This window comes from Podarcis filfolensis, assembly GCF_964270895.1.
Source record: "Podarcis filfolensis genome assembly, chromosome: 2".
In the NCBI taxonomy this organism is placed as follows: Eukaryota; Metazoa; Chordata; class Lepidosauria; order Squamata; family Lacertidae; genus Podarcis; species Podarcis filfolensis.
Window position 1 is genome coordinate 104,409,119 of NC_139605.1, and position 13,944 is coordinate 104,423,062.

A 13,944-nucleotide genomic window follows, 5' to 3' on the forward strand; every position below is an offset into this window, starting at 1 on the left:
TTATTTTCTAGATTTTTTGTAACTCTTAGAAGAGACACGTAAAACATACAAACCTTAAAAATCCTGGCACAGTATTCAAAGGATTTGGGGTTGCTGACATCATACACTAGGCATACAGCATCACACATGATTTCAGAATCACATAAGAAGTCAGATTCACAAACGTTATGCAACTAAGGGTGGGGGGGGGGAAGAGATAAAAAATTATGAAATATACTTTGTAAGCATCAAGCATACTTTTTTGCTTTGACATTCAGGTCCCCCCGTTTTTGTCTTTTAAATGTACCCAAATGCAACTAACATGGATGTAGACAGAATCTACTTATAGAGATTGACCACTCTTTACTAGGAGAGGAAAATTTATTGGAGCGAATGTGCCTGTGTGCCTATATGTGTGTATTTTAAATGCAGCCAGTGATCTTTTCCTATGAATTCAACAGGACATACATACATACATACATACATACATACGTGTTGCATAAAGAAGCCACAAATCAAGAGGTACCATTGCAAATGACCTATGAGATACATCTGCACACATCACTATTCAGAATACTGTGTAAGATGCAGACTTGCTGGCATATAACTGCCTGTACTTACACATCCTGGTAGATCAAAAGTCACGTGCCATGCATTTCATTGTCCCAAAACCACTTTAAATGTAGCATATCATTGTTCAACCATTTCTTCATAGCCTATCCAATCCTAAGGCGGCAGGCAAATGCTTAAGCAGTTAAGGGTTAGGTGGCAGAAAGGAATTGTGTGTGTACTTGATAGCCCTTAAGGCTGCTGTATAAAGCATGTGGCAATGGAAAAATAGGTGCAGTGCTAAAGAAGCAGGGATAGTGAATGCACAATATGGCCCAGCCTTCATAGATCTGTGCCTGAAGATTTCACCACCATAAATCAGCTCAGCATAATATAGAATTTAGGGTTGCCATATTTCAAAAAGTAAAAATCCCGACACAAAAGGTGTTTTTTTAATAGGAAATTCGCCCCCAAACCAACACTTCTGACACTGCCATATGCCCGGGCTTTCCCAAACATTTTTTCTGATTTCTGGAAATTCTGGACTATGGCAGCCCTATTATAGATACAATTTCACCTTTGAAATACTGTATTACAAATCAAAGCCCGAACTGGACAAAGCCAAAAACCAGTGCATTAAAAACAAGTCTCATGGAAGAAAGCAGTTTCAGCTTTCAATTTCTAAATAGCAAGATATTTCACAATTGATGCGTTTGTATGGTGTCAGAAGTAAACACTGCATTTTTTTTGTATACTAAATGGATTGCAAAACTTTTATAGAATTCCACTGATACTCTGAAAAGAGGCATAAAAGAATAATGCATCATATTAATATATCAATATAATGATATAGTCTTACCAGTAAGTATTTTTCTTGTCCGTACACATAGACTGTATTAATTGCATAATAAGATTTGTGCTCTGGACGTATATGCTTCTGTCTCTGAAAGAACAAAATAATTCCATTATTTTAAAAGCAAATGCTTCTCTCATGAACAAACTAATTTATGCTTAATCAGAACAGAACAAATCCTATATTGCCGAATGATAAATCAGGAGTCTCTCAGCAGAAAACTGTGTTAAAAAAATGAGTACAGTGGTGCCTCGCAAGACGAAAAGAATCCGTTCTGCGAGTCTCTTCGTTTAGCGGTTTTTTCGTCTTGCGAAGCAAGCCCATTGACGGATTAGCGGATTAGCGCTATTAGCGGCTTTTAGCGGCTTATCGGCTTAGCGGATAAGCAGATAAGCGGCTTAGAAAAAGGGGGGGGAAGGGGAAAAAACCCGCAGGAACTCGCAAGACATTTTCATCTTGCGAAGCAAGCCCATAGGAAATTCGTTTTGCGAAGCACCTCCAAAACGGAAAACTCTTTCGTCTAGCGAGTTTTCCGTCTTGCGAGGCATTCGTCTTGCGGGGCACCACTGTACAATCTCATTTTGTGTACAATTAACTCGCACAATTTCAACCTTATGCGGCTGAAAGCCGGGCAGTTGAAATCCTGCAAATCAACTGCATGCAAGGCAAGAGAGTTTAAACGCTCCTTTTGCGCTGCATTTTCCTGGTGTGGAAAGAGCTTTCAAGCTCTCAGAAGTGCTTGGCGGACTCTGGGATTCTCTCAGAAGATACAGCGGGAACTCTGACAAACACACACCGCAGCCGCAGCAGCTCTGCAGTGCTCCTTCTTTGGTCCAGATGGAGCACTCTAGAGAAAATCTGTCGCTTTCTCTCTTGGCCATAATCCAAACCCAGAGAATAAGTGCTGTGGAAGTACCCTAGACTTTGAGAAACAGCCTCAATACTGACCAGTTCTCCATCACCTCAGAAAGAGGGAGCAGACAAATAGGGGGAGAATGAAAGAGAAGCAGCAAAAGAAGGGATAGATTGGGAAAAGAGTTTAGGAGTATGTTTGCAAGGCAGCAGTTATTGCCTAACCGCAATGCTGTTTAGTGTCACAGGCTGCCACCTGTTAACAAAGAACAGAAGAATTCTTACCATTAGGTTTCTTCCAAGCAGTGCCTGGAGGACTCCACTTTTTCCAGAGCCTTTCAACCCAATTAGATTGCACCTGAACACGTTCCTCTGAGTCTGTTTTTTCTGCAAGTCAATCTTTTTATCTCTAGTTACTTTAAAAAAAGGGGGGAGGGAGAAGATTTCACACAAATGTACATATTACAGACACAGGAATACTATGCTTTGTAACAATGTGCACAACCATAAAAGAATCAAGAGTTTGGGATCCGGAGAATTTAGCTAACCGGATGCTCCATGGAAATCTGTAGGACGGGGGAGGTCAAGAACAGTGTGAGAAATGCTACTGGGGGGGTGCAGGAGGAAAATGGCAAAAAAAAGTCTCTTCCCCTCCTTCCATTGGATTAGTTTCACTTCTGCAAAGGGACCCGGAAAGCTGTCTGTTGAAAAACGCCAGCTCCCTCGGCCTGAAAGTGAGATGAGTGCCGCAACCCCATAGTCGCCTTTGACTGGACTTAACCGTCCAAGGGTCATTTAACTTTACCTTTACCTATATTGTTACAGAGTTGGCAGCCAACTGGATTATAACCAAATATTTCCTAGGTAACAATCTTAAGAAGAGATTAAATTAAATTCTTCAGAACTTCCTGGAGCCTGCTGTCCTTGTGCTTTAAAGTGACAGTGGAAACATTTGTCCAAATATTCTACCGTAAAAGTACAATCGATCATTTATTATATGGACACAGGACCATCAATACCTTAAAGGTACCCTGGATGGGTCTAGCTAGCAACAGGGGAGAAGAATGGATGGTGATCCTTGCATGGGACAGTTGCTTTTTCCTTCATTGCAGAGGTTGGACTACAATACATGATCCGCAGGGTCCCTTCCAACTCTGCAGTTCTATGATTATCTAGTTGATATGCAAAATTCAATACCCAGTCCACTACCTCTTTGCTCACTGCTCACTTTTAACACAGTCACAATGTTGCCGTCATGGTCAAAGCAACAACTGGCAAAAATATCCCTTAAAGGCAAGTGGCCAGCTTAGGCTCTAGACCTGGCAACACTTTGCCCCTCTTGGCTCACTAGCCAACCATCCAACATTTTTTGTGCAGAACTGTCTATTCCATGGATAGGCAAACTAAGGCCCGGGGGCTGGATTCGGCCCAATCGCCTTCTAAATCCGGCCCGCGGACGGTCCGGGAATCAGCATGTTTTTACATGAGTAGAATATGTGCTTTTATTTAAAATGCATCTCTGGGTTATTTGTGGGGCATAGGAATTCGTTCATTTCCCCCCCAAAAATATAGTCCAGCCCCCTGCTGAAAAAGTTTGTTGACTCCTAGCTCTATTACAACAGCCATTTCCTTTAGCCCAGACTGCACTTGACAGAGGGGTTCATGGGTGGTGCTGAACTAAGTCTCCTGAAGAACAAATTGGGGGGGGGGGGGGGACTTGGATGCAGCATTACTGGCACCATTATTTACCCAACACTCCAGAAATGGTAGCCAATGAAGTGGATTTGGTGGGATGGGGAGAAGATGGATGGGACAAAATCACATGTTTTTTGAACTACACATTACTGGACAGGTAGATGCCTCTCCCCTCCTTTTGTGTCATGCATATCACTTCACGGCTTGCCACTCTGCCCTTTGATATTGCACATCCTCAATTTAATAACAACAACAACAACAACAACAACAACAACAATAATAATAATAATAATAATATATTTATACCCCACCCATCTGGCTGAGTTTCCCCAGCCACTCTGGGCAGCTTCCAACGAAACACTAAAATACAATAACCTATTAAACATTAAAAGCTTCCCTAAACAGGGAAAAGGGAAAAGGAAACTAAGCAAGCAGTGAAAAAAATGTTTTCTAAAATCCTTCCAAAATACAACACAGCACTCTAGGCTGTTACCTGTAATTGCTGATGCCTGGGATTCCTGTTCAGTCAATATTGAATATCCTAAGTAGCCCAAATATTCCAGGCAGCGCTGTACATCCAAATACGTAGTTAGTCTGACGGAGAGAACAAAAAAAGTAATTTTCTAAGTTGTCTAAATTCCTCTGAGTCTAGAATTCCAAGATAAGGCACTTCAATATTTGTATGGAAAGATGAAGTAAGCCTATACATTTACAAAGACTTGTAAAGAAACCAACGTAATTGAAAAAAATATCTTTTCACATGCGTTATCTCAAAAAGGCAAGGAGTTGTCAAAAAACAGGGAATGGAAAGGAAGGACAGAGAAGGGTATTCATTCTGTCTGCAGAAAGCAAAGTTATTCCATTCCACTTCTAGTCACAGTAATTAAGTGTCTCCTGGTCAAGCTGCCGTTACAAGAAGTTTTAGCAAGCAAACTCAGAAGGCGTTTTCTGGGAGACTTGCTCGCTTTCAGCTATGGCAGAATCAACTGGCAAAGCTTTTCACGGACTGCAGACTTAGAGCTACAAGCTCCACACACCCTACCAAAAAGCTCCCTACAGATAGAAAAATAACATGTTAGGCTAGACTGAAATCCTACCCCTTTCTTCCAAATGTGCTTGTTGTCAGTGTACAGAGGTACCTTGGTTCTCAAACGCCTTGGTACTCAAACAACTTGGAACCCAAACACTGCAAACCCAGAAGTAAGTGTTTCGGTTTACGAATATTTTTCAGAAGCCGAACGTGCTCCGTTTTGTGTGTTATGCTGAGGTCTGCCCGTTTTTGCTATTTATTTTGCATTTTTGCGGTTCTTTTTGTTTTGTTTTTGTGACTGTGTAGAACCCAGTTCAGCTACTGATTGATTGATTGCGTGACTGCAGTACATTATTTATTGCTTTCATTTTATGGATCAATGGTCTCCTTGGATAGTAAATTTCATGTCAAATGGCTGTTTTAGGGGTTGTTTTTAAAAGTCTGGAACGGATTAATCCATTTTGCATTACTATCTATGGGAAAGTGTGCCTTGGTTTTGGAACGCTTTGGTTTTGAAATGGACTTCCGGAACAGATTAAGTTTGAGAACCAAGGTACCACTGTATAGGTTGTTGTTTTTTTAGAAGGTAAGGAGAGCCTTCAGTCACCTGAGATTGTTACCTGCAGCAGGAAGCAGGAAAAACATTACTAGCCGCTTCTGATGATTGTACAAATTAGCTTTGAGCCTTTCAAACCCAGAATGGACTTTGTCAAATCACTTTGTGCCCTTAAAGCTGAACTGGTTGGATTGATTATGAGGAGTCATCCATTGCCCACCCATCAAACTCTGGCAGCCCTTTCAAAAAACAAAATAAATATGGGAGTTTCACAGTTTAAGTGTAGCACTTACGTCCACTGAGAGAGAAATCCCTGATACGTTATCCATCCCCTTTCGTTTGTACAAACGGTGCTGTTGACATCTGGTCCCCATGGCATATAAGGGAAGATTTTGAACAAATCCTTGAGTTCATCAGGAGACAAAGCACAATCTCGGTCCTGAAAACAGATTTAGGAAACACTGGTGCTTTTTATTTATTCATTATTTACAAAGATGTGTTCTGTTTAAGAAACAAATATGGGCTTGCAAGCAATGTATAGAAGAACAGAAGTGAATGGTAATCACGAAAAGCAGAAAATAATTAACTAAGCCAGTCGAATAACTCCCCATAATGCCCTTGCTTTTCCATAATTCTTTAAGCCTCGCCTCTATTGGCTTAGATCATGAACCTCCTGGACAGGGAAACACCTGTTATGTAACACAGTCACTTGACCTGTGAGCCCTTGAAATAAACACTTTCGATTTATTGCCTGGGGTAAAGGAGATTTCTATGGGTCTCAGAGTGTTCTCCCCACTGCCCACCCACCCAATACTTTCAACAGTGCAGACACTGCTAGAAGGATGCAATGAATATTCCTCACGCAAATAGCCCAAGTCAGATTAAAAGCTTACCAAATCATGCTTATCAAAAATGCTTTGGAGGAACAAATACGCATGGTGATTCAACTCTGTTGTGCAGTCCGGAGGTATTTTTAATCTGGTTAGAGAGCAAGAAACATTTTTTTTATTATTACAAAAGTGTTTGCGAGATGTCCACAGGCAGACAGGGCACGAGGGAAACAATATGAATGTAGTTCTATCCAACATAAACATACACACGTAAGATATTTAAGTATGAAGATGTTGCATTGGATTAAGGAACCTACCTTTCAAATGTAGAACAATTATTTGCATTTAAGACTTTTTTAAAAAACAAAAAACCTACTGATACCTACAAAGGAAATAAATACTCTGGTGTCAGCTCAAGATCATCATCATATCCAAAACGCCGCAATACTGTCCAGGTTGTTTCATGTCTCCCTCGCTGAATAAATAGTGTGTGTAGAAAAAGAAAACCTGGAAAAAAGAAATTCTTAAATTACTAATCTTGGCCACATAGCAATGACAGGTGTTGGGGTTTTCAGATGTTAACAGAGGGTGAGCAAACTCACTCACTTGGAGCGAGCAAATAATCTTCAGAGTAAAATCCCCTACCCCAAAAAAAATGTTACCCAAGAATCTCCTGTAAAAACTGTTCCGTTAAGCTTGCAGTTTTCCAAGTCGCAGCTGTAGTGACAGCACACTGAAAACTGCTTCCACCTCCAAGAAAATAGTAATTGCGATTCTTCCAGCTCACCTCTTGGTGGCAGGTAATATAGTGAATTTGGGAGGGGTCTAAAATTAAAGAAAGTGCTCTATGTACTTTTGTTTGCATGTTTATCTCAACCTTGAAAATATCCAGAAAGGCAGAGAAATGCACAGATGGAGCTAATTTAAGATGCTGCCATTTTGGAGTGACAGGTTCTGTGGACAAGCCCATTATCTACAATTCAATATATCCATAACATAATGGGTACTACACTTCGGTGCATTAACACTTAAAAACATGCAGTTGTGTGTGGCTTCAAAAATAGCAAGAGGTTAAGTAATGCATTCTTGTCGTTATCTTTGTGTCATCTTCAGGGTCCATCCCATCTTCATATTTCAAGGAAGAAACATGTAGTATTTACCCTTTAATGTTAATCCATTATCTGCAACTCCATCGCTTAGATTTTTCCGGACTACATTCTTTACGTCTTCCAGTGCTTGAGGTGCCAACGGTGTATTAAAACAAATTCGCTAAAAAGAAGAAGGAGGAATATTAGAACTATTTCAAACCAAGGCTTGGTAATATACATTCAGTGGCTTGGAACATTTCACTACAGCCCATGATCTCATGTTAGAATCCCAACTTTCATACCAACAAGCAAGCTACCAGATCCTGCAGTAGAAGAAGGTGTTTGAATGCATAGTGCCAACAATGGCTACAGGCTCAGAAACAAGATCACAGTTTCTAAGCCAGTCTTGTAGTTAAGCAGCGGCTTGGGGGCAAATAAAATTTCATTTGATGACCACGTGAACTATCTATCTATATATTTATAATTTAATTACCGCCCTATACCCGCGGGTCTCAGAGCAATTCACAAGATAAAATAGCTTATTGGGCTGGATCCAGACTCCATTCCTAAAAGCAGTTCTGTTCAAGGGATGCTCCTGCTGGCAGAGAGGGAAAAGACTTGCCAGTTCACTATCCTACCAGCATGGCCTCCCACACAGTTCCAAGGGGGTCCCCCCCAATCCTCCAGGGCGGTGTGGGTGGGGTTGCAGGGTTAGAGAGGATCAGTAAAAAAAAAAATCTCTTCTCCGTTCCCCTGCTGCTGGCATTCCTCGGATACATCATAAACCCGTCAAAGACTGAAGATGCCGTTCTGTCTATGGAAGGTAGTTTGAATCCAAGGTAACGTGCATGAGCTCAGAGTTCTGCGTGTGAACCGATTCTGCCCCACGGCGTTCTGTTGCAGTTGCACACCTATGTATTGTTCCTCTCTCTCTCAATCTTTCTCTGTCTCTGTCTCCCAGCAGAAAGCACTCAAATTAGGCACACCCAGAGCCCTGTTATTTTCTCCCTGCCTCTCCATAGGAGGAAGCACGAACATACACAATACTGAAAGCAGGCAAAGCTTGTCATTTTCATGCAGAGGCAACAGAAGCAAAGTCAGAGTGTGCAGCTCTGTTTCCGGAGACAGAGAAATCCTGAGGTGCTGAATGGCTGTCCCCATTTTTCTAGGTTATTATTATTTATTCGCCACCCATCTGGCTGGGTTTCCCCAGCCACTCTGAGCGGCTCCCAATAGAATATTAAAAACACAATAAAACATCAACACGATAAAACATATTTGAAGGAGGGGTACAGTATCTGAGTGGGGCGAAAGCTATAAGTTTGATAGCGGTAGTACTGGGAAAGGGGGTGATTAACGTTTTCCAGATGGACCTTTTTATGGTCTTACAGTCGTTTTCTTCCAGAGGTGGAAAGCAGAGATCCCATAGGTGGGAAAGCAGATGGAGAGAAATCTTCCTTTGATGCTACTTTTTGTTTTTGCCAGATAGGCTCCTGCTCAATCACAGGTATACAAAACCCCTAGATTCTGCATTTCCTCCTTTCCTTCATATGGGCAGCTGGGGAAACAAAAACGACGCCTAAAGAACCCGAAAGCTCCCATTCCGGACACCCGAGGTGCGACAATACATTTTCCACCAGTGGTACCTCAGGTTACATACGCTTCAGGTTACAGACTCCGCTAACCCAGAAATAGTACCTCGGGTTAAGAACTTTGCTTCAGGGTGAGAACAGAAATCATGCTTTGGCTGCGCGGCAGCAGCGGGAGGCCCCGTTAGCTAAAGCGGTGCTTCAGGTTAAGAACAGTTTCAGGTTAAGTACGGACCTCCGGAACGAATTAAGTACTTAACCTGAGGTACCACTGTACTGCTTCTCTCCCGATCTGGCTGCTGCTAAACAATCCCCTCACACAGGCTGAAATTTTTGCTGGAGAGGCGGGCTTAGGAAATGGAAGAGTGACACCTCTCTTCGCTATCGTATCGCCGTCCGTCCCCCCATCTCTCTCTCTCTCTCTCTCTCTCTCTCTCTCTCTCTCTCTCTCTCTCTCTGCCAGAAGAGAAAGCAGTAGACAGGATCCCAAATGCCGCAGGCTTCTCCTCTCTCCTGTCCTGCCGCAAACCTGCTCTGCCTCCTGGCAAAAGCCTTCCCGTAAGGCTGGGGGGGACCCTCTGGATCAGTACCTCCTGAAGCATAAAGGACTGGATCCAGACAAGAAGCATTCTGCCTCCTGTGAGCAGGAATGTTTTCCACTTTGGGGTGGAAAGGAATGCATTAAAATTACACCACTGGATCTGGCTGGTTTGCTTTCCTTAGGACGGAGGTAACAGCCACAGATAAAACGCAGCAGGCGACAGGAGAAGAGAGGTACCTGAAAGAAGTTGAGCTCTGCATCATTAAGGGTGCCATCGTTATCCTGATCGGAAATCCTGAAGATCCGAGTTAGTGCTTTTATACAGGCAGGCTTCATCTACAGATCAAGAAAAAAAGCGAGAAGTGGGGTTTCTTTTTATTCTGGCAAGCCTGTCATTTTTTTTATTCAATAGGAAAACCCTAAACCCTGTTTTTTTTTTAAAAAAAATAGAACAGAATTCTAACAAAACTCTGCACACCCTGTTTCTTTTCTGTTTGTGTATGCTAGGAAAAGGAAAGGAGGGACAGAGAGCAGTGCAAGAGACAGGAAGTATTTCCCCCCCAAGACTTTATTTTAAACCCAAACATTTGATATCTTAAAGCAGACTTGTAAAGTGGTGGAACTGCCATTCTGTTTTGCTGTGGGTCTTTTGCAGCACATCTTTAGGATGGGGAAAGCTACTAATTAATCTTCAGGATTGGGCAAATAAATATAAATAGTTGAGCATTTTCTCTCTCTGTGTGTAAATGAACGTTTTGCCTGTAACAAGCTTGGACTGAGAAACATGCTGAAGAACTGGAGGACTGATCATTATCCATCCCTTTCGTCCAAGTTCTTCATCAGCTCAAGAACAAAGATCAGTAGGAGCTTTCATGGTGGCAGTGTTAAGCCTTGTTAGGATTAAAACAGATAAGCTTTATAATTAAAGAGTTTAATTCCAAAAGGGGCTTAAGTCAATTTTGACTAACATTCCATTTGGAAGAAAATTATTTCTGACTATGGCCTTTTTGAATGCAAACACAATTTTCAAGGCTTGCTAACACACTGACTTAGGCCCCAAAATTATACAAGTCCCCCCCCCCCCCCGTATTGGTAGGACTCACAGCAACATCTACAGGCCAAAATTGATTTTTTTTTTGTCAAAACTGACTTAAGCCCCATTTGGAATTACAATCTTCCATTTTAAACTTATTTCTACGTTTGTATTCTGCCCTTAGATTTGTGAAACACTGGTGCACCTGAATATTGAGAATGATAGCTGTTGAATGTCTTATTCAGGGATTCAGATATCCTAAAAATAACACCCAGAAGATATGGATATTTGTATTCACTGCTGTTGTATTATTACCATCCTTTACTGTCATTTCATCAGACCTAGTTCTTCAGAAAACCAAGAAGCCAGACAAGCTCTATCAAAGGAGAGAAGGCATTTAAGGACAGTTGCGTTGGGCACCTAGGCGGGCTTTCCTCCATCTCAGCGATCAAACACGATTTCAAATGGGACTGGCCCCAGCATGTAACTCTCCAAGAGCCATCAGGAAACCAGCTGGATCCATCAGTCTCTGAGGGCAGGCCGTTCTAGCCAATCTACCACAGACTGAGTGCCTGTCTAAAACCCTACGAAGTTGTGGCTCTGTCCTCCACCTTCAGATCACCTTCATCCTGCCCCAAACACACACCACACACACGAGCAAGCCCGACCTACTATGACATGAAAGAACTATCAATCTGGGGCATTCTTGAATTCAAGAGGGGAGAGTGTTGGGCAGAAATATGGGCAGGAGAACAAAATCTCTAAAACTGGGTCACAGCAACCTGGATCTCCCTTGGATTGGGAGAGCAACCAGAAAGCCCCAAGATATTTAATGTTTCTTCTCTTAGGATGGCCTGTCCAATTCCCACTGCCGTATCTCCTCTGACAATTTTTCCTGGAATACCTCGACCCAGGCTACCCCAATATCAACTTCACACTAAACGAATATCAGCCTCAAAACAAAAGCAGAGGATAGCAAAGATTTGGGAACTCCAACAGGTGCATCTTTTAGCTTTACAACACTGAGATATACACTCTGAATACCAAAGTGCTCTTTTCGGAGACAGAAAGGACTGTGCTGGTGCACAAACTTTAGGGTATATTACCCGCAATGCTGATTTTATAACATAAAAGCAGTGAAATACCTCTTTTTCCTCTGGACAATAGAGGGGTCCTGTAGGATGTAGAACAGCTTTCTGCGCATAATAAAATAGTTCGGATATGTTCTTCAAGTTCTTGGCTGAGCACTAGAGGGGGAAAATGAAATTATGAGTCTTGTCAGCTCAATACAGAAGCAGGGGGAAATCCTTGCCCATATGCACCAGGCTGTTTTCTTTGGCCAAGCAATGAATATTCTACATTTTATTGACTCAGGTCCTGATGGGATTATTTTTTACATTGAATGGTTTTAACTGCTGTTTTATCTTGTGTGTTCTAATGCTGCTTTCATGCTGTTAAAATTAGTTGACTGATCTACACCGTTTTATTTACAGATGCCTTAACCAGCTGTTATGGTTTTACTGTCAGCTTAAAATGTTAGTTTACATTGAAAAGTGGGTTATAAATACTTGAAATAAATAACGGACTTTGTAAGAATACAGAGACACTAAACATAGCATCAAGGCAGCTTTAATTCCACGCTACATTATTTTAATGCCAATATCATCCCCAAAGCAGCTCACATCAATAAAAAAAACTGAGATGAGGGCCCAGAGGTGGTGATGGCTCTGGTCTTTTAAAATGGTCCTCAAAATCTCCTGGCCCTTTCTCCCGTTTGGAAACAATTTTTTTTGAGGGGGTGGTGGAATCCAAGGTTGCACAAGCAGATTTCTGCTCGTGCAACCCACTGGAGCAAATTTTGGAGGTGGGGAGCCGAGAGAAGTTGTGTACAGGCCTGCATAGGTACCATTCTAGAGGACCCTTTAATTCTGCTTTTAAGCCTCCTGGGTGCACTGCGAAGCCCAGTGCTGGTGAGGCCCCAGTCACACAACTGTCTTAATTTCCCAGAGTGATTGATGGAAATAAACTAGCGTGTGCTAAACGTCATGTAAATGTTCTGTCGTGCACAGGCCCTTCTATCACGGCTTACAGAAAAAAGTGACAGGACACCCAGGGAAAGGGGAGTGGTGTGGGAAAGAGGAAGATAAGGCTCCATTTTGGCATTGTCAAATGTGAATATAGCCCTGAGCTATACTGGGAGGACAACAATAGCAGCGGAAGGATTTCAAAGGCGTTGCAAGAGGCCAAGAGAAACAGAAGTGGGACATATTAGACTGACACACACAGGTTGAAAAGAGTTAGAGCTCTTTTCACTTGAAATCCTATCAAAAGTTAAATAATGTAACAACACAAATAGAAATCATAAAGAATGCAGCTGTTATCTAAGTGATTATTATAAGAATTGGAACGTAACTAGAAGTTAACAATAACATGAATTGCAGAAATATAAGAATTTGATGAGAGCACTGGCTATGGAGCGTGGGAAACCACTTTAATAAAACTGTATTAAAGTGAACAAATCTTATTAAAGTTAACAATGTAACCATTAAGCCACTGTGAATGCTAAGAAAAAGCTTTTGTTTACCTCTACGCAAGTTTCTATCTCTGTATATTGGTTCATAATGGGAAGGATCGTCTCCATACTACTGTATTCAACCAGATCTGATTTGTTCCCAACTAGTATAAGAGGCAGCCTGAAAGTAAGTTGAGAAAAGTTTTCGCAATCAAATATAATAGCAGTTATTTGGCACCTTATAATACTACCATCATTATGACTGTCCACTGAACTATAATATAAGCAGGTTTGTTTCAATTTGGTAAAAATGAAACAAGTCTGAGTAAAACTGGGTCTTTTTCCAGAGCAAGCATTTGCAAAATTGAAGATTCTGACTTCTCTTGGAAAAATATTTACGGCTAGCAAACCAGTTAGCTAATGAAAATTACAATGCCTGCTAAACCTAAGTCATAAAAGACTTCACTTTGAAGTTCTTTACAGCAGGTGGCCTCAAAGCCAAGAGCTCCAGCGTGTGTATCAAAAAATGAATTACCGTATTTTTCGCTCTATAACACGCACCCGACCATAACACGCACGTAGTTTTTAGAGGAGGAAAATCCGTAGGCATGCCACCCGTAGGCATTCCCTCCATAACACGCACAGACATTTCCCCTTACTTTCTAGGAGGAAAAAAGGGAGTGTTATGGTGCAAAAAATACGGTAAGTGCACAATAATTAAAAACAAGGCAGCCTTGAAATTTCAAGTAACCTCTGTACAAATTCATGTACTATACATTCACTAAAATACCCAGTGTACTAAGCATATTCACAAAGTCTCCCCATATAATGTACAAG

General features: G+C 41.6%; 1 protein-coding gene and 1 long non-coding RNA gene across 5 annotated transcripts in view; one reads left to right on the forward strand and one right to left on the reverse strand.

Moving 5' to 3' along the window:
- LOC310755762 overlaps positions 1-13,944 on the forward strand; it is a 1,619,227-nt gene that overhangs the window by 701,973 nt on the left and 903,310 nt on the right. The window lies entirely within an intron of this gene.
- RHOT1 (ras homolog family member T1) overlaps positions 1-13,944 on the reverse strand; it is a 53,754-nt gene that overhangs the window by 21,370 nt on the left and 18,440 nt on the right. For all 4 annotated transcript variants that reach the window (XM_083598712.1, XM_083598711.1, XM_083598714.1 and 1 more), the window contains exons 7-17: positions 13,180-13,288; positions 11,741-11,842; positions 9,800-9,898; positions 7,505-7,613; positions 6,731-6,851; positions 6,408-6,492; positions 5,808-5,953; positions 4,422-4,522; positions 2,519-2,649; positions 1,388-1,471; positions 54-173 (exon numbers count right to left, since the gene is read on the reverse strand). In XM_083598712.1, coding sequence (XP_083454838.1) covers positions 54-173; positions 1,388-1,471; positions 2,519-2,649; positions 4,422-4,522; positions 5,808-5,953; positions 6,408-6,492; positions 6,731-6,851; positions 7,505-7,613; positions 9,800-9,898; positions 11,741-11,842; positions 13,180-13,288 — 1,207 coding nt within the window. The remainder of the gene's footprint in view (positions 1-53; positions 174-1,387; positions 1,472-2,518; positions 2,650-4,421; positions 4,523-5,807; positions 5,954-6,407; positions 6,493-6,730; positions 6,852-7,504; positions 7,614-9,799; positions 9,899-11,740; positions 11,843-13,179; positions 13,289-13,944) is intronic.